This window comes from Anguilla anguilla, chromosome 6 (genome assembly GCF_013347855.1).
Source record: "Anguilla anguilla isolate fAngAng1 chromosome 6, fAngAng1.pri, whole genome shotgun sequence".
Lineage (NCBI taxonomy): Eukaryota > Metazoa > Chordata > Actinopteri > Anguilliformes > Anguillidae > Anguilla > Anguilla anguilla.
Window position 1 is genome coordinate 16698059 of NC_049206.1, and position 22059 is coordinate 16720117.

The window sequence follows — 22059 nt, forward strand, 5'->3', positions numbered from 1 at the left end:
TTAGATAGTGGGCGGGTGGATTATGCATAACAAATTGTGGGACTGAAGCATGGCCAGATGTATACCATGCAATAAGAGATTTATTGCATGGTATACATGCAATAAATGCATGAACAATGTATCTTTTAATGAAATTCAAGGGAAACACATTTATCATAAAATGAGTGCAATGAATGGGACTTTTCAACCAATGGATGGTATATCAAGTCAAAAACTTTCCCAGGGTCTCATCTACTCACACATCCTGTATGCTGACTATTATGATTTCACATAGTCTTAAGAGGGAAGAGAAAAACTCCTGTTACAGTAAGGTGTGCATATATTAAAAGCGGGCTTATATTTTGCAGAAGAATTAAAGACACCTGTATTTATGCATCACTCAAAATCAGAAAAACATATGTAATGGACAACAATTTGAGAGAATAATCTTGACAGCAACAAAAAAAAAAAAAAAAAAAATTCAAGCGGGAATATCAGAAAGCTATGTCTTTCAATGTGACAAGAACAGGCCAACACCAGTGTTACCACTTTTTTTTTTTTTTTTTTGCTAGAACGTCACACTGAGGCTCATGGCCTTGTGACTAAACCAATGAAACTATGTCGCGGTGATCAAAGATCAAGTTTCAGTCAGCACTTCCCTTTGTGCATCCGGACCAACGTTCACAACCAGATTCAAATCAGGCAACTATGTCACATGACAGAAAATACAGAAGACTACTTTGAGAATGATCTCCTCAGAATAACAGGATGTACTGTATAGAGGTTAATTTACAAGAAATGTATCCTTTATTATATTATACCTGTATTGCAAGAAACAGCCCATTTAAAAATGTATCGTGAGAACATACATAATGTTTTATCTGTCTGGGGTCTGAGCAGAAGCATAGGTCTCCACTCATTTATGGTTTGCCCTCTGTAACTCTACCAATGTGTTATGGAACTTAGCTTACCAATGGCCCAATTAGTAAGATTTTAGAGAGACTATCATTAGTATCATGTTAATCTGAGCATTGCAGGGATGGATCATTTCTGGAATTTCTGATGAGTCTCAAAGTTGTGTTTAAATTAGTAATTGACCTACAGTCGGACTCCAGGTGACATGGCATTTCCATGCAAATAATGTCATCAGTTAAAATGGTAGTCATCCTGTCCCTAGTGTAGTAGCTACTGGCGGTCTGCTTCAGTGCAAAGCACCACCATAAACCATTCAGAGTTCATGGAGTGCCATAGGTATTAGAAACCAGATCAGCCTGTAAACCTGAATGCACAGATTCCCATAGAATATTTCAAGGGATAGAATTCAAAGCTAACCTGAAAGCATGCAATGACTAATTAAATTGATGTGGTTCAGGATGGAAAGCTGCTTACACTGTTCACTGCTCTGCTTGGTCCAGACAGCTTTTCTGCTGAATGAATTGGACAGTATGATTCAACATAAATCAGCAGTAGGAGAAGCCTCGTTGTGTACAAGGCCCAGGATATGTTGAGAAAGCGTAAGTGATTAAACAGGTCTTTTGTGTAAGTGGGAGAGTACTGACTTGCAGTGAGCTTTTATCAAGTATCTATTCACTTCGCCGTCTGGGTAGTGTAGAGGTATAAGCACTCGCCTACCAATCCCCAGCAACGGTACTTCTGGCTTGGTCAGATGTTCCTACAAACACAATTGACAGTGTTCGCGGGTGGGAAGCCGGTGAGGGTATGAGTCCTGATAGTCGCATTAGCAACTCCTACTGGTTGGTCGGGGGCGCCTGCTCAGCAGGGAGGGGATCTGGGAAAGATAGCGTGAACCTCCACGCGCGTTACGCTCTCCCAGTGAAAGTCCTCGCTGTCAGGTGAAAATAAGCAGCTGGCGACTCCATATGTATCGGAGGGGGCATGTGGTAGTCTACACCCTCCCCAGACCGACCGAGGATAGCGTATTGACCAGGACCGTGATTCACACAGGGAATTGGTATAACTACTAAAATTGGGGAAAATGGGAGAAAAATGACCAAAAAAAAAAAGTATCTGTTCACTTCTACTTCTAGTTCTGTGGAAATATGTCAGAGCAAGTATGTTACTAATTTAAATGGGGACTTGAATTAGAACCTGACGGGGACTGTGTTGTCTTGAAACATTTGCTTTATTCACCCTAGTTTTTGCCCTGTACTGTGAGCACTACTGAATGTGCCTATGTTCATCTTTTCATTAGATGTTTTGGATCTGCCATTTACTGAAAAAATTATTTAGATTCAAGAACCACATATTATTCTGTAAATTTTATTTGGGTCATTTGCAATGAATTCAGGATTCTTAGAACCAGAACAATTAGGTGTTTTCTCCATTTCTCACCTTTACTGTTGACTGAATCCCTTTTGGGAGTAGATTTCTGTTGACAATACGGTAAGTGCAAAACCAGCTCTGCACCAAAAATGAACTCCAGAAATGAGTGGTTTTTCCTTGAAGCTGCTCATTAATTGTAAATGTGTATTTTTTTCAAATCAAGAGCTGAGAATCAAACCTGTTGTCCTGTTGAATATAACTGGGGATTTCCTGCAGGATGCACAGATAAGAAACAGGAAGTTCTGATTTTCAGTTTCACATAAAGCTAACATTTATGGTAAAAACATGTTGCCAAAAAAACCTTGCAATACATTACACATCAGAATTCTATCAGTGAATATCACGATATCATTGAACTTTGGTGCTTGGGTCAGCATTTTGGCCTATAGAGATTGAATAAATTATCAAAACTTATTTAATGTTCTTTTATTTATTTATTTTTTATTACAGCCGGTCACATGTAGCAGGCAGGTTTTTCCAAGGCTAGACACCTAACAGACTGGTCAGTGCATGTTTTGGTGTTTATTTTTTTTTATTTTAGCTAGGTCTAGAGTTGATTTTAGGTTTGGCTTTTCCATTTGGGCTCTGTTGCTGTTGTCTTCTAACATGAGGATCAAAGAACTGTGCCAGAAAAGCAGGCCATCATGGGGTGGAAAACATGAATGAATCGATCATAGACATAGCCAAAACTTTGAGTGTGTCAAAATCAACGGTTTGATGCATTGTTTAGAAGCAAGAATGCATTGGCATCCTCAGCAATATCAAACTATCTGCTAAACCATAGAAGACCATTGTAGTGGATGACCAAAGAATACTTTCAAGTGTGAAGAAAAACCCCTTTTCAATTGTCAAACAGATGAAGAACACTTTCCAGAATGTGGATGTAAAATGTGTCAAAGACTAAAATAAAGAGAAGACTACACCACAGCATAACTTCACCACAAGATGCAAACCACTGGAAAGCCGCAAGAACAGAATGGCCAGTTTAGAGTCTGCTAAAAAGTACATTTAAAAATGTTAGAATTTTAGAACAAACTTTTATGAAATAGATAAAGTATTAACCTGTAACAATTTGATGGAAAGAGAGACGTGAGGAAAGAAAGGAACTGCTTATGATTGGAATCACCCCTATCTCACCTCATCTTTGAAAAATGGTGGATGTAGTGTTTTGGCTTTGGTTCTGTACGTATGGCTGGCACGGGGACTGGTTCACTGGTATTTATTGATGATGTGACTGCTGATGGCAATAGGATGAATTCTTATGTGTTCAGAAACAACCCATCTGCTCAGATCCAACCAATTACCTCAAAACTCATTGGATGGTGTTTTACCTTGCAGTCGGACATTGACCCCAAACACACTGCAAAAGCAACCAAAGGCCAAACAGTGGAAAGTTCTTGACTTGTGTGTAATGAAGGACTATGTATAAAAAAATCTGCAACTTGTTTTCTGACATGTCTGGATAGGACAAGAAGCCAGTTTGACTCTAAAAATCATTTCAGTCAAGACAATTCACATATTTAGATTCAATATTTCAATGAATATGTAACTACATTTTTTGGTTTGGTGCTGAATGAATCTGCTTTTGTCCTACATTGCACGCACCAGCATGCGCGCACTACCCTACCTAACAGGGAGCACAATACATCTCCCCTACTAAACAGGAAGAATGCCAGAAACCCCCCACCCCAGTACCTAGAAGCAGATTCAAACAGATGTGATGTATGGTAGGGGCGTGGTGGAGGGTGAGCACAGTTCTGTGCAGAGCAAGCAAAGCATTCGAAAGCAGCGCAGGCAATCAGCAGCAGCACTGGAGAGGTCTGACTGTTGATTTAAAAAGGTACTACATTAGTGATGTCTGCATGTGATTGGATGGGTATGAGAAAATGTGTCATGTGTATGTGATTGGTTGATTATGGAAATGCGGGAGCATGTGAGTAGAGTTTCCTGACTCGCTCTGAGCATTCCATGCACGTCGTTCATTTGTCATTTCTGTTTATAGCAGAATTCAGAATCCAGTTTAACAATTATTTTTAGCAAAGTTTCAACAGTTCTGGTGCTGACACATGCGCGCGCGCACATACACACACACACACACACACAGTCAGACACAGACACTTGGGGCATCAAAATAAAGTGTCAGAGGAAGTTCTCCACGTTCATCAAGACAGCAGTCTGCTGTGCATCCTGTACTATGTGTCACAATATCCGCCCACACAGACTCAACTGAACCTGTCCAAAAATGGGTAAAACTTTTTTTTTTTTACTTCTCTGTGGAACTGCAAAAACTGAACTAAATAGGCCTTGCACACAGTTTCTGATGCGCAAAATGTCTTTAACATTTAGGGATTCACAAGGGAAAACTTCACTCATTGTTAATTCTGATATTTGCAGTGGGGTTTCTCAACCTGTCAGGCCTTGCACAGGCACACCAGGGGCCAATCATCACAGGCTTCTGTTGTGTCAGCCTTGGAAATAATGGTTACACACTTGCATTACCATAGTACAAGGTACTACATTCTGCACCGGTTTTACTCTCAGTAATCAGGAAGTTTGATAATCAGTAATTTGCCGGGTTTTTTTTATTTTTGTTTTTATTTTTTAGTGATGCATGTCTGTCACTTTGCGTCACAGCTCTGACAACACATCCGTTCAGCCTGGCAGCCTGGATGTAACTCAGCCCACTGTCTCAATCAGCCATTTGACCTGTGGAACATAGAGGACATGACCCACAAATGCAACTTTTTCTGATTTTATCATTGCTCTGTCTTGAGAGCCTCAAAGGCGTGGTATTATTTTATCTTGTACTGCCTTTGCAGACTAAGCGGAGCCATCTGGGTAGATTAAGTAGATTCTGTTCACCAGCCTCAATGATGTACATACAACAAAATATTTGTTCATGTGTACATTTCCTTAGACAAGTTTCAGAATAAAATAATGTTACCTGCTTCAAAATGGGGAAATGGTACCATACTTTAAAAACCTTTTAAAAAAAAAAATTGGGATCTTACACCCAGGCCAAATTTATCACTCTGAGTTTTAGTACTTTTTTGTCCAGACCCATGGACAATACTTCATCTGTGTTTGATGTGAAGGTGGAAACTTGTGATAAAAATGTTTATCTTTACATGTACCTAGCGCATATCCAAATTTTGTCCACAGTTCAGACTGCCTCGATTTTGAATACAGGCTATTTACTGCACATGATATTCAAAGTTCAGGTAGTGCTGCTCAGCCTGTGTGCGGAGGAATGGAAAAAATGATATATTTGCATAGATTCATTTATTCAGAAGAGTGATCTCACACTGCTAAGCTGTTGGAATGTTTACATATTCACCATAAACATCACATCAAGTCAGGTTTGCTATGTACAAAGTACAGTATGTGAAAAGGCCTTCCATAGCTCTTCAAAGCAACAATTTGCAAATTCTTTAGATTTTACATTGTGTTCAGCTCTAAATAGTTTTAGCAAAGACAATTTCTGAAGTGATGTTGTGGCAGAGCCACTAAGAAAGAATAATGAGCTCAGTTTGTACTGATTGCTTATCCAGGCCAGATTAACAACAGATTAATGAAAGTACTGATACAAATCAAATAACTACACAATCACGCGCAAATAGTTATGAGTACAGTCCACAAGTTCAAAAATGCATTTTAGCTGTGAAACATGGTGTTTCCACCTTCAGATTGGTCACCTACACTTTGTTTTAGAGAAAGAGTTGCACCCAGTTTCAACTTCTTTGCTGCATTGGCTTACATGTGAGGCTTGTCTCAGTGGTTTGGGCATAATTGTAATTTTTTTTAGCTCAAAAACTCTTGGTGTCAAGTTATATCCCAATGCACAAATAAATTAAAAGGCTGGTTTCGCTCACTTCAGTTTTTGAAGTTGAACAGGCGTGGTAACTCGGTAACATTAATTGGAAACTTGTCTGTCATTTACAAGGCATTCATTTTGCTTTGGCACACAAATAATGGTGCAGAAACAATAATGACTAAAAAAGAAACCATTATACCACAAATGAGATTGGCTGAATGGCCATCAAATGGACCTCTTCAATAGTTCTTGGAACAACTTACAATCTTACTATCATAGACTTGACAATTTAAAATGAATTAATTTCATTAAAAGTGACATGGTTATTGGAGTTGTCTGAATATTTGTCCCCTTACAAAGAAATATGAGGCTTAGTGTCATCTTAGTCATCAATTAATTCTAGTTTTGCATAACTCCACCTGTAATAACATAACTTTTGGCTCTCTTGCACACCTAACATCCCAGCGGTGTCTTTCTCTTGCAATTATATCAGTAACCAAGGTCATTGTCAAATTTTACATCAGGTTTCTGGTCATCTTAGTGTTCATTAGCGATCGACTTTGTGAATCAGACCTGTATTGAGTTTCATTAGCATAAAATGCAATTTTGGTGCTGAAATGTATGTATCTACCTCACATCCGTCCACTGTGGGTGCTTTTTGAATCATTTGTAATTTCTTTCAGGTACTTTCCTTTTGGTAACTGGTTCAAAAGCCTTGCGTGTGATACTGGGTAGTGAAATAAACAGGCCCATGGAAACAGATAAAATATCTGAGTTCAAAATATACTCATCACAATTGTGTTTTCAAAATAAATTCTGCTATTTTACATTTGAAGAGGATTTCTTTGGATATGGATAAACTACCCCCACAGGTTTTAGCAGGTCACATAAAATGGAAATTTCCCTTTGTGAGACACACACAAATCACACCAATTTTGCAAAGGAATAACATTGTTTCCAAATGTACCTTAATGAATTGTATTTCGCCAAACAACTGCGATCATTCATTCATTCTGCCTGACAGCGTTTCTCATGTGGGATGTTGCTTGGGGAGAGATGGTTTTTCGTGAACCCTGATTTCTAGGATGTTGCTGATTACAGGCTCTTCTCTTACAAAAAGGCCAACAAATGAGATGGGGCGTATGCATTATATAAGGAATGTCTGACTCGTATGTCAATATGTGAGAATTCTGCCAATTGTTAATAACAAAACCAATGTACACAATTCCAAGAGATTTTAATTATGAATGACCTGGCAGGAAGCATGGAGCAGGTAGCCTCATTTGAGCTCGAAGGCATTTAGATTGACAAGATTTATTCATATTTCACATTGCACTCCTAAGTACAGTCATGAATGCCATTGCATATGCTGTGCTGTTGCTTGGCATTGAGATCTTTCTCAGAAAACGTGTTTGGCAGAGGTGTATGGTTACATTCCGATCAGTACCAGTCAGACCTATCTGTTTATATTTATCTATATTTATCTTATCATTCACGTTTTATGCATACCAACCATAACATTGTATTTATTTTAAAAATAGACTGAACTATAAATAGAATCGCGGAAGAAAGCTCATTGGCCTATTTCTTTCCATTCGTCTTGTTCAAGTTGAAAAGAACAAAAGCAGTTTTGGAGGAGATAAGTAAATGTCACTCATGATAAAATGAAAGAAGATGAAGGATCATTTTTTTGTACGGCATTACAAAACAATACATTGTGATTGTTCTAGAATTACCAAAACCCTTGTTGAGAATAGGCTGCAAACAGTATCACTGAGAATTGTGTAAGAAAAACTTCAAGCTATAATTTCTTTCTTTTTTGTTTTTTTTTATTTTATTTATTTTTTTACTAGTAATACTTTCATTTAAAAAATGGTGTCACAATTTTAGCCGTCCTTTTTATCTGTAATTTTCCACCATCTAATTGCATGGATAACAGTACTAAGTCAGCTGTTATATTTTATGAGATTGGTGAACATACTGGGGAAGGCTCTTTGACCAATTCCCCATCCAGAACCCTACAAGATCCTCTGGGTTCTGCTTTTGGACTGCCCTCTTCAATTCAAACTACAAGTTCAATTTTACGCACTGAAGCATTGCAAAAACACCCAATTCTGGTCACTTATGAATTTGAGGTATGTTTGGGATTATCATCTTGGAGAAATATCCAATCATGGCCAGGTTTCCTATAGGGGTTAAACCAGGTTGTAAGTCAACCTCTTAATATCAAAGATCCACCCCCAGTTCCAACCTTTTTTGGAAACAGTTTTATCAGAACTAAGAGTGTGTTGCCATCCTTTGAACATAAAACCTAGCTCATTAGCTGTAGTATTTCTTTTATACAGTTTAAAAAATATATATATTATTAAGGTTTCCAATAAGTCTGGAAGGCACTGTATGTATTCTTTTAATCACAGAAGACATTCATGGTAGATTCTGAGAGATGTCAAATCTAGGCCACAATTAAACAGCTTATTAAATGTAATTAATTGAGCCAACTTGTTAAAATGACCAGTTTCCACCATGGGTCCCCAGCCACTACTACTGTGAAATACCAGCCCAGGTGGTGATTAAGTTAATTAACAAACTGCTTATGGTTTGTTTGTAATGATCTTCACACACTTTTCTGAAAGTGTATTCTGGCCCATTTTCTGTGGGTTAAACCATATGAATCTCTCAGGGACATGCAGTCATAAGCTAGAAGGATTTTATTTGAAACACATACACAATTGTTCATCTTTTATCCCCTGAAGGTACGAGCAATTTACTGGTGCTGGGTGACGTGTGCTGACGCACAGAAGAGGGCCAAGGAAATGCTACCGTAGCAAATAGCAATAGTGGGTCGGACAACAGAAGGAATTACAACTATTTTTAGCTCGTAGCGCTTTGTTAGCCTATCCTCTCAACTGCGTTTATTGAGCAATACCTGCATATAGCTCATCTTGCCTCGGATATTGCTCCACATCTTGCCACGTCACACCCAGGGTTGAACGTGCCAGTCTTCCTTCTATGTAATCAAATGTCGGTGACCAATCAGATCAGGTATCAGGTTGAGTTGCAGTAGGTCTGCTCCTCCCCAGACCACACCATGAACATAAAGAGCACAGTTTATCCTGGGCGAGACTTCATAAAGTCTGCTTTGGGGAAAGCGTCGGGAATAAATTTGCATAGAGCTTTTGCATTCAATCCCCAATGAAAATCAACAAAAATGGACATAGCACGTGTACATCATGATAACACATTGACGATTCTTGAGAAACAGAGGATCAAGTAAGTTTTAATATTGCTGGTGATGATGTATTAAGCTGCATTCAAGTTGTGACAGTGCCTGTATTTACTTGTTGTAAAACCAAGAATGTCTTCATGTACTAACCTGTGGCTATCTTGCACATCCAGACACAAAACCTGGAGGTCCATTTTACAGCACCGTTTGAAAAGCTCCTCCTTGGCACAGGAATCAGCCTCAAAGAAAAGGTTTTGCAGGTACAAATTGTTGTCAAAACTGTGGTTCACTGTCTCAGGCATATAGGGTCAGGCCAGATGTACTAAGCCTTTTGCAAATACTTTCAGGCACAGATATGACGCATTCTGCCACAGAACAATACATGGTTACGTATTAAACTGGCTCACAGGGCTCTAAGTGCAGTATGCGTCACTCACATGAGTCATCGCAAGGTGTGCATTTCTTCTTAATGCAATGCATTTAAGGGAGAATCGCGCAAATAACACATGGCGATAATATAAGTGTTGCGGATTATTCCATTCTGTTGAATGAACTAAAGTTTGAACAATTAACAAGGGTCGATTTTTGTGAATGTAAATTTATTCGCCTCTAAAGAGCAGTCAAGCTCTTTGCAACATTACACTCTGGCATCTGGATTAATTCAATCAACAATTGCCACCAGAGCTGGAATATCACTGCCCACATTTTGTGCAATGTCTGTAGTGCTGTATACGCTCTTACGGCACATCAGCAGATGCATACATTTTCCCACATCCAACAAGTTTTTTTTTTGTTTGTTTGTTTTACTGCCTTTTAAGCTCTGCTTCATATGCAAAATGCAATTAATAGGCAGTCCCATTGTCAAATTAGCTGTAGTCTCAGTAAATAAGACGTTAATTTTACGCAGACTGTGAATATACGAATATACCCACATCAGGCAACAATTTCACCCGTAGTGCTGTCTGGCTGTTTTTCAGCAACTTGTAATTCTCCAAGACCCAGGCTTGTTTCTGCTTGTTTACCCTCATAGCAGCTGTGTGCTTCAGTATACATGTTTTCTCTCCAATGGCAGACTGTCTATCGAAGAAATAAAGCAATGGGAACTCTCCCTTGAAAGACTGCTGTCCCACACCTGTAAGTTTTGGTTGGTTCTATTACTCTATTACTTGTATCAATGCGGATGTACTCAACAAATCTCCCATGTTTTAAATAAGGTCACTTTTCATGATTAAGGCACTGGGTCTTGTAACTCAGGTTGCAGGTCCAAATTCCATGGGGTTGTGCAGTTTGGCCTTTGAGATAATTGCACTGAATTGCTAGAGAAAAGCATCCAAACTGTGCAGATGGATAGTATGTAAAATGCTCTGTAATTCGCTTTGGTACGGCTGTCTGAAAAGCAATATGAATATGCATAATAATAATAATTTCGGATTGTGTAATTGTTCCACAAAAAACATTTTGTCGTCCATCTGTTATGTGTAGATGGGCAAGCAGCATTCAAAATCTTCCTGCAATCAGAGTTCTGTGAGGAGAACATAGAGTTTTGGCTGGCGTGCGAGGAGTTCAGAAAGATCAAATCTCCAGCTAAGCTCGCCTCCAAAGCCAGCAGGATTTATGAGGAGTTCATCAGGAGCGAGTCCCCCAAGGAGGTGAGATTACATTAGAGAAGAACTTTAAATTGTAGTCATCAGAATTATTGGGCTATCGGATGAAAATGAGAAAGCCACAATATTAAAAAAGTCACAGTAACTTGCCTGGCTTCATAAAGGTTAAATAAAAAGAAAAATCAATAAAAAAAACACTGCAATTCTTTTGCAATGAAACTTTATAAAAAAATAATTAAAAAAAAAAAAAACATTAAATCGTAAGTAACAGGGAGACATCTGGGATTCAGGGAACCTTTTTTTTTATTGTTGCCCCACAAATAATTGTATTAGTTTTATTCCTGACAAACATAGTTTAGCAATCACCAAAATGAACTTGTCAAACTGTGGGCTGGAAACAGACACTCTTAAATTATAATCCCAATCAACGTTAAGGACAAATTTTGATTGATGCTCGGCCAGATACCTTCCATACTGGTTATTATTGTCAATTCAGTGGCAAATGTGACAAACTTGTCAATGGGATGCTGTCATTGTATAAAGGCTGGGCCATATGTCTATGATAATAAGGAATGGTCCCATTTTATAGAGTGTTGCGGAGTACAGATGCCAGAGTAAGCATTTAAATAGTGTTGTGAAATGTGATGCCATCCCAAAGTTTAACTGGCAGGGAATGTAAATTTTGCTCAGTGAACTAGGTTCACCCCTTGTTTTTCCATAAAGATGGAGAGAGTCATGGTTCAAAACCATAAGCAGAACTATTCCCCATTACAATCGGACAAAAGGACAAATATACATTGATATTGTGTGATTGTGTGATATAAATGTTTGCTGCAAAGAAGACATTTCCTAATTCCACTAATTTCTTTTTTCTCCATGCGTGTTATACTATAGATCAACCTGGATTATCACACAAAAGACTCCATTACCCAGAATCTCCAACAGCCAACTTATTCCTGCTTTGCTGGAGCCCAAAATAAGATATACTGCCTCATGGAGAACTCCTCTTACCCTCGATTCATTCAATCAGAGTTCTACAAGGACCTTTGCAAAGTGGCAGCGAGAAAAGGAACATATCTGAAAGCTTGAACTTAAATCTGTTGTTGGCAGATCATCGAAAAAAGCTTCCATGTTAACTCACGACCATAGTGAACTGAACCTGGAACTGACCATGACTTGAAAAGTATCTGGGGCTTAGGTAAGCACTAGAACTAGGGTTGCCACTTTTCAAATATTGAGAAAGGTCAAACATGGATGGTTTACAATCCTAACTCCATTTCAACTTTGCACAGTCATGGCCCTTTGTACAATCAGTTTTATTTTTGCTGAACAATTGTAAAAACAGATAAATATGTTCTGTCGTCCCTAAATTAACATTTTTTTTTTTTTATTAATACCAAGGCAATTTGCATTTGTGTATTTATAGAATGTATGTAAATAGGCCAACAATAAATGGACAAGTGTTCTTTTTATATTCTTGTAAAATTGTTAATGTAAAACTAACATTGTGGGTTGCATAATTAGGCAGACTTCATTGATGTTGTCACTGACATGAAATAAACCTTCTCTTAGTTGCAGCTGGTCTGCAAAAATAATTTTTAAATGATTCATAAAGTGTATGAATGTTTATGTGTTTTAAAAACACAATTTTTTGACAATCAGCCTTGTGTTCTGATGCAGTGATACTGATGTCATTTCAATAAAAATGATGCAAAATGCTACAGATAAAAACACCATCACGTCATATATATCCACGCAAGAGATACGTACTTGAGCAAAGGACCCACCTTCCTGCTTAATAAAATACACTGCATTAACTAGCCAGCTGTTTACCCACTGGATATTCAGATTAACACAAATCATGGATCATTCTCAAATTAAAATCACACATTAAGAATGAGTGTCAATCTAAATTCATCATAGACGTGGCTTCGATGGACCGGGCAGTGCCCCACGGGTATGGCAGCATGGCAAGTGGTTGTGAGTGGCAGGCAAGCACCAGGGCACGCTCTGTATAAGTTGGGGAGTAGTATAGCACTCCTGAGGATGCCTAATTGTTGCCAGTAAATTGCTGTATTTTTTTCACGACATTTTCCTAACAGTGTGGAAGAAATTATTTTTGTGAACTAATGATTTTGAGTTGTGTTTATTGATGTCTAGTGTATTCAATTTAAAATGTCTTCTCTATTCTACTTAGACTCTAAGTACATACTACTTAACCAGTTATGTTTCTCCATATGCAAAAACTTGAATGGTTTTATACGATGAGTTTCAAGGCAATTTTCTACTTAAATCAACTGATGTGGGATTATGGCTCAGATTACATTTCATGAAATCGCATTCATTTCAATGGCATGCTAAATCATGTAAAGAGATGGCACTGGCAGACCCAAGCATGAAAAGGGAGAAGAGGCAGATGCAAAGTACAGAGACTTGGGGGAAGGTCATGAGTGTTGTAATCAAAGATAATCAATCTGTTCAGTCTGATGATTGAGTATAAAGTAGAGTAGCCTGCATATTCCTCTTAGGAGACTTTTACAATTCCAGTCACAACCTCTTTATTGAATTCAATGATTTGGTTATTTTCAATCAGTTCCATAGTTCAGTGTTGTAATGCTGACCCGTTAATGCTTAAAGATTGTGTATGTATTTCAGTGAATAACTAACAGAAAGGAATTCATGAGTTAAAATACCACAAGATTTGACCCCCAGCTTTTGTTTTTCACAACAGGCCAAAATTCACATGCAAATTGTAAGTATGTCCTGTGGCAGCAGCAGGGTCTATAAATGGAGGTAGTCTTATGCTTATAATATCAGCGTATTCACTCCAATTTACACCTCTCGCTTTCCATTTATTAGATTCATTCCAGTCTGTTCTCTTCTACTCAAGTCTAGTCTATTATTTTAGATAAATTATTTTTGTTAGATTGTATTTCATAGAATCAACTTTTAAAATGCTCATAAGGTGGCATTAATTTAATGGAGATCAGACTTTAGAATCTAAATTCTAATATCATCTTAAGTGTTTTTGGGGTTTCTGTCCGACAAGAAAGTGAAAACAATTGAAGAACACAGTGGGCTGGAGCCTAGGGCTTTTTTCCCCTTATCGGTGGGAGTACCAGCATTGATGTTGATAGATTGTGAAGAACATTTTAGACAGGTTGAATATCATCTTGTTCTAATGCTATTTGCTTACCTGCAATGTCACATCAAGGGCACATGAGCCTATTTGACTATGGCTCTTATTCAACAGTAGCACCTCTCTTTGTGCGGACTGTCACAGACATAGTTTATCGCTCACATGCAATCAGAAAAGCATTTAATGGAGTAGTTATTGCTTCATGACTAGAGCTAATTAAAGAGCCTGTTTTCTTTGTCTGATGGAACATATTTGAAATTCTTGTTAACATCACTGGTGTTGTGGAAAGCTACTTTCCACTCTCTTTGCCAAGTTTTTTAAAAATTAATTAATTAATTTAAAAATGCATGCTCACGCACGCACACACACACACACACACACACACACATATATATATATATATATATATATATATACAGTGAGCACCATAATGTTCTTGTTTTAATTCTTGATTTGGCTCTGTACTCCACAATTTTAGATTTGTAATCAAGCAATTCACATGTGGTTAAATGCACATTCTCAACTTTTATTTAAGGTTATTTTTATATGCTTTGGTTTCACCCTGTAGAAATTACAGCACTTTTCATAAATAGCCCCCCAATTTCAGGGCACCATGTTTGGGACATATTAATGTTATGTTAAGGAAAGTAGTCATGTTTGGTACTTTGTCACATCCTTTGCATGCAATAACTTCCTGAAGTCAGTGACTCATAGACATCACCAGGTGCTGAGTATCATCTTTGGTAATGATCTGCCAGGCCTGTTTGTTCCTGCTTGTTTCGGTGACTATTAAGCACATGTTCAATTGGATCCAGATCATGTGAATGACTTGGCCAGTCAAGAATTTTTCAATTTTAGACTTGGGAAAAACTTCTTTGTTGCTTTAGCAGTATGCTTGCAACCATTGTCTTGTTGTGCGATGAAGTGCCATGCAATGGGTTTGGAGGCATTTGATTGAACTTGAGCAGATAAGATGCTTCTGTACACTTCAGAATTCATTCTGCTGTTATCAGCAGTTGCATCATCAATGAAGACAAGTGAGCCAGTACCCGTAGCAGCAGCCATATATGCTCAAACCATAACACAGCCACCACCATGTTTAACAAATGAGGAGCGGTGCTTGAGGGCCAGTTCCTTTCGCCCTCCATACTTTTCTCTTGCCATCACTGTGATACAAGTAAATCTTGCTCTGATCTGTCAAGAATCCCTTCTGCAGGCTCTTTTAGGTACTTCTTAGCAGACTGTGACCTGACAATCCTGTTTTTGCAGCTAACTAGTTGTTTGCATCTCACAGGCTAACCTCTGTAGTTCTGTTTGTGAAGTCTTCTGCGGACACATCCACTGCTTCCAGAAGACAGTTTCTGGTCTGTTGGACAGGTGTTTGGGGGTTAATGAGAAACACCTGCGAAGCCATTGTCCCAAACATTATGGTGCCCGGAAATGGGAGGAGTATGTATGAAAAGGGCTGTAATTCCTACATGGTTCAATTCACCCAATTTTAACCACATATTCATCATTTCCCTTAAAACAGTTCCTATCTATATATATATATATATATATATATATATATATATATATATATATATATATACTCATTGGAGACTTTTCCTTCCATTAAATTAGCATTTCTCATTGCCCAAAGAAGGTTCATTAAGCTCTCCTCGCTGAAGGTCACAGAGAGTTGTTATGTTGGTTTTTCAATCAGTATTCTCAGTAGTTTATGGTCTATTATAATTAAAGGAGTGCATGCAGTACATGGAATCTAGATCCTAAAGACTAATTACCTTGCAACACAAAAACACCAAGCACAAAAAGAGGATTTGTTATCCCTTAGAAAGAGGCAAGTCAGTACAACCAGACTGTGGCCAGAAACCTCATAATCTGAAAGAAGCCTCTGTATATGCTGCATATAAAGTGCCTTCCCTCAACTCAAAATCTATGCAGGTTTAGCTGGTGGACTGAAAAAATGAAAATGAAAATGAGTGATAGAGAATCTGCATTGTCACCATTGTGGTAAATTTTCCGATGTGGAAAAACGTATACCTAACACATGATGTGTTCCCCATGGAATGCAAACAATGGCCACTCATGTGCACTGTGAGCTCAATATAGGCCCATTTCCTAGTTGGCATCATTCTTGGTTGGTATCTGATTAGATTTAATCATAGCATCCTCATTGCTCTCATTTTAAAACAGGCTAAACCTGGAATCTGAGACTTGCATGGGTTCAGTGAATGAAAGACCTATTTTCCAGTTTGCCTTGAAAATGTACTTTCATTTGAAAATTGTCTTTCGCTAAAGGTCAAATTAATCCAACAGTTATGTACTGCAAGAATTGCAAGGTGGATGCTACTTTTAACATGAGAACATCAACTGATTTGTTAAAATGAACACACATAAAACAAATTTTTAGTCACATACATATTACAGATGAGATGCTACCTTGTTAAAAATTACACACTTCAGCTCATAGGCATAATTTTAACATTGAATTTTGACAACCCCCACACCCAACTCTCAATTTGCATGTTTATATTTGGGACAGAGAATATGTAGAATGGGATTTGCCCACTCAAAGTAATTTCAGAAGAAACAGTATTTTATACATGTTAAAGCATATGCCCTGTATTCATATTAACATAGACATTCATATTGAACATATATAATACAGACATTGTGTAAAAGCTCACTGAATCAGTAGAATAATCTGCTGAAAAAAAATTACAGGGAGGATGATTGCAAAGGCCTAGTTCTCTTTTTAAATTTGTTGGCCTTCACTTGTCAAACCCATGTTTTTGAAAGGTCATCGACTATGTAAAGGAAGCACTTCCTTTTGAGAAGTCAGCGCAAGAAGCAGACCCACACCGAATGCAGTGACAGCAAAACACAGACATGCAAGACAGGACCACACGGCTGTTAAAAAGCCACAGATATCAGCAACTCATCCTGAATCATGTGTAGGAAGTGCGTCGGTATCTAAAAGATTTGTGGAAGAAGAACAGCCATCCACTGCCGATTATCGGCACTGCATCAGCTTCACCAAATCTGCGTATTCCTGCGTCATCGCTCTGTTTGATCACTGATCACATACGGCATTGTAGAAAATGTGCGAGTATGCATGTGTGTGTAGTACGCTACTATGGTAACCTTTGTTTTCTGACTGTGTCGCAACCACAGGAAGTTTGTGCATCCCCTTTGTAAAATGGTTTTCTGTGCCATCGATGCCCTCCGTGCTTGCTACATCCATGCCCTCCGTGCTTGCTACTTAGGAACATTGTTGAATTTTCTTGGGCTACGTGCACGTGAAGTGGCTGTGTCCCACCCCCAAGCAACATTGTTCACATACTCGTCTGCTTATTTTCTGACGGGGACAGAGCATGGCTTCTCTTCAAATGATTCTGCCATTCTTCCTGGCTTCTTCGCGTCAGTCATGTCACTAGGCATAGAATGTATACTGCCCCTGCGGTTTACGCAGGTATTGCACCTTGTAGACACATAGCCTTCATTCTTGAGGAAGTGCACAAAGAATGCTCTGAATGACCACAGGGCACGCATGACAGCCATCTTGTGTACGAGTTCACGTAATTTAAATCAAGTATGTTTCAAGCCTTAGACTTAGAAAGATTCAAATGGTCTCAGTGACTCAGGGGTTTCAGTGAGGTGTCACTGGAGGAGTGCACATGCTTCAGTTGTAGTGCTTCTTACATCGACTACATATGCCACTACAGGATGACTTTCAAGGGATGAAAATTTGTTACATGCCCTGTGCATCAATGTGACAAAATATATTTTGGTTTTTCCATGTACACACACACACACACAAAAATACTTTGTGCGCTATGTGCTCTGGGAAAGAATTACACAAGGAAAAAAAGACAAAGAGGGAGAACTTTAAAGTAGTGTCAGATGAACTATGAACAGATACAGTGGTTATATTATAGTCTGTGCTAACAGTCATGTCAATATGAGCAAGCTTTTCTTATTCAGTAGATCTGTTGTTTGAGATGATATGCATTGGTCCTACAAGGTATGCAAATATGCCAGCTTTTTCCAATGGTTACTCATTTATTTGCTTTAAAAGATTTGAATGTGCTACTCTCTCAAAAACTCTAAATTAGCACGAAAATGTTAATCGTAGCACACAAAATCCAAATGGTCTTTCAAACTGATTTTATAATTTGTGGGAAAAACATTGACATTAAAAAAATATATATGTTGTTAGTGCTTTATTTGGCCAGGCATATGACCGGAAAGAGATAGATTTAGAGATGCATGGTGTGTCATGTAGGCTACTATGAAACCTTACAGTTGAAGTGTGTTATGTTCTCATAACCCTTGTGCTGACATGACGTGAAATGCAGGCTTTTTTGTCTACCTGTTTTCATGTGAAGACACAATTATATTATTTAAAAACTGGTCTTATTTCTGTTTTAGAAAGTCTACACATAGATTACCCCTCTTGTTATTTTACTGATCAAGACTGCCTTCTAGTGGTCAAATAGTTTAAAAGACATATTTTATTCATTTTTTACAAGGATTTTATTCCACAGAATTTTCATTCTTCTTCATGTTTGTATTTCATCAGGTCACAGTTTTTAAAAATAGCATGTATATTGGTATACATTATCAGAAGTCAGATATTATAAATGACTACTGCAAGAAAATAGGGAATGGGAGTGTCTGTGTGCGTGTACGTGCCTACATTCATGGGTGAATTTTTATGCAAGAGGAAACTCAAAAAAATAGGGAACCTCACAAAAAAAGTTTTTTTATTCAAAGATTAAACTGAACAGTAATGTAAGTATTTGTAAAAGTAGCACCCTGAAAACATTTTCTTCATGGAAAAGTTAAATAGTTTGCTTGGATTGTGTCTCTGATTTTTGGTAATCCTAAATTCTTAAACTAATTACAGTATTTTATCATTTAAATAAACAAACTATACTCATTGGTGAGCAGTTTGGAACAAACACATTGTTGGTGGAGGTGAGTTCCTCATTCAATATGAAACACTTTGATATGGTGAAATTTATTATTATTATTATTATGATTATTTTATTTCTATATTTTCTCTTTCATTTTAGTATAACCAAACCATCAATTTTGATAGCTTGCACTTTCTCTCTTGACTTCTAAATGTTTCACCCCATTTTTATCTTTTTCTAACTTCTCCAGTAGCTGGCACACAACCTCATTGTGGTTCACCCAAGATACTTCTGTTTCATCTATTATCCAGCCACAGGGCTCAATTTCACAGCAATATAAATCATCAATGCTTCATTTTGTACATCAATTTCAGAAATTTAGACTGCATGATATTGCCCCTAAAATTGGGCCCTGCTCCATTACGCTAAGACCCACCCTCTTCACTGCACAGCCTTCCTCTGGGAAGCAGTGTAAATGCTAGCACAAAACACCACAAAAAAAAAAGACAAAAGCCCACCGATAGAATTATTAAAATAAACTTTATGAAAAGCAGACACATGAGCAATCCCTATCATAAAATATCTTATCAGACAGACTGTCGTGTTTGGTGTGTGCCGCTCTTCTGTGAATCCCAGGATTTTCACCATTTACAGATCAGAAAATATTCCACCCACACTGACTTGAGTGAAGACACATAACATAAAACAAGTCACTGAGAGGAAGAAGTATGAATGACAGGGACTCACAGAGTCACAGAGTCATCCATTCATTATATTAGTCATGTAAGCAAAACATGCCCTTGGATAGATCGGTGAATTCTTGAGGGTGTATTCCTGCTTCTCACAAAAAGCACGCTGGGATAGGCTCCAGCATCCCCCATAACCCTGACCAGGAATAAGTGGGTACAGATAAAGGATGGATGGATGTAAGTGAAACATGAAATGTGGGTAAATGGTTTTACACACACAGAAATAACTTCACAGTCCAAGATAAACAAAGCATACAGTGAGACATACAGTAGGTGTACACCTCCAGATGTTGCTATCCATACATGTTGTGAAGATAAAACAGGAACTTGCTGCCCAGCAATGGCATATCATGTGATTGAAAATATACGACTTGTTCCCCACTGCACTTTCCTGGCGCTATCAGCTGAGGCTGGGTGGGTGTCTTCCATTTGATGTCAGTGTCATGCTGATGCATATGTTCTGCAAATGTCTACATTCATTAAAAAATAAATCATACCCAGAAGACACCTGGCTGCTTGTTCCCTTTAATAAATGGTTTTCTCTGAATCACCTGTTTGAGATCAGAAAGAGGACTGTGGTCCCTATTATTTTTAAAAACTCAGCAGCTTTAGATATTTGCCTCATCACTGACACAGCACACCTTAATTCTAATATTTAATTGAATATTCTGGTTTAGCATAGTCTGATATACAGGCAGGTGACAAATTAAAGGAAAAACCAACATAAAGAGTCTTGGTAAGGTGTTGGGCCACCACAAGCTGCCAGAACAGCTTCAATACACCTTGGCACAGATTGTACAAGTCTAAGGAACTCTACTAGAGGTATGGAACACCATTCTTCCAAAAGATATTCCCTCATTTGGTGTTTTGAAAAACATCAGTCCAAAATCTCCCATAGGTGTTAAATTGGGTTGAGATCTGGTGACTGTGAAGGCCATAGCAAATGATCCACATCATTTTCACACTCAACAAACCATTCAGTTACCCCTCGTGACCTGTGGATGGGGGCATTTTCATCCTGGAAGAGACCACTCCCATCAAGATAGGAATGTTTCATCATACGATAAAGGTGATCACTCAGAATAACTTTTTACTGATTTGCAGTGACCCTTCCATATGAGAGAACAAGTGGATTCAAACCATGCCAGGAAAATTCCTTTCAAAGTCACTTAAATCTTTTCCTCTTGCCATCATGATCCAAAATTGAGGTCAATTGGGCCTGTTAAGCATTTCTATACATGCCACAGAGCATGATAGAATGTTAATTGTTTAATTGTATGATGTAGTACACCTGCATAGAAGCATCTACATTCTTTATGTTTCTACACTATTCAGATTTTTCATTTCATTTGTCACCCATCTATATATTTTAGTGTTTAGCATTTAATGTATTTATGGAAGTTCTAACCAGAGTTTCCTTAACATAACTCTTAAATGCAAATTTGTAACAATAGTAATGCAGTCTAAGAATTTATATATGTACTTTCTGTAATTTTATTTCTTAGTGTAATTTATGTAAATCAATTACATTTATTTTATGCCAGCTATTTCACCTTCCTCTGGGGAACTAGTCTAGTCTAATATAATGTATTCTATTCTATTCCATTCTATTCTAGTCTAGTCCAGTCTAATGATGTTGGTTTACTCATAGATACAATAGTGCTTTTTCATGTTTAGTGTTTATCTCCCCTCAGATTCCCAGTGTTAACACCAACTGTGCCCTTTTAGTCCTGTGTGCCAGAAACTATGCAGGCAACAGATGTTTTCACCACCTGATTGGAAGGGTCCATCCTCAGAGGTCCCGCATATGCAGACATGCAAACGTGTTTTAAGCAAGGGGTGCTGCTGACATAAAGGCAAAATCATGATGTCGCTATTATTTTTACTATCAATTTCTTAATTTGTTCATATTTTGCAGGGGCTTGAAACTATTTTGGTATTCCATCCACCTACACAGCTTGTTTCACAAAGACCTTGTCGGAGTGCAACATGTATTTGAATGTATCATGTTGCTCAGCTAACATGTCAGATATTATTATTATTATTATTATTATTATTATTATTATTATTATTATTATCTATTCATAGTAGTAGTACCGATTGTAGAACGCAGTGGTGGAGACAAATACATAACACTGAATACTGAATATTCAGTTCTAGTTTATGCATATACAATAAGCGTACTGAGCCTAATAAAATAACACGAATTCATCGTCCGATGATATGATTCCTTTCTTTCAGATCACATGAATCTGTCAGAAGTGGTACTCAACCATCGTGTGCATT

General features: G+C 37.9%; 1 protein-coding gene across 1 annotated transcript; it reads left to right on the forward strand.

The window, feature by feature from the left end:
- The first annotated feature begins 9226 nt into the window (after nt 1-9226).
- On the forward strand, nt 9227-12684 carry LOC118229378 (regulator of G-protein signaling 2-like). The gene is made up of 5 exons (XM_035421291.1): nt 9227-9406; nt 9533-9619; nt 10432-10493; nt 10842-11008; nt 11858-12684. Exons 1-5 carry the CDS (start codon nt 9345-9347, stop codon nt 12050-12052), a joined length of 573 nt encoding a protein of 190 aa, XP_035277182.1. The 5' UTR covers nt 9227-9344; the 3' UTR covers nt 12053-12684.
- The last annotated feature ends 9375 nt before the right edge of the window (nt 12685-22059 follow it).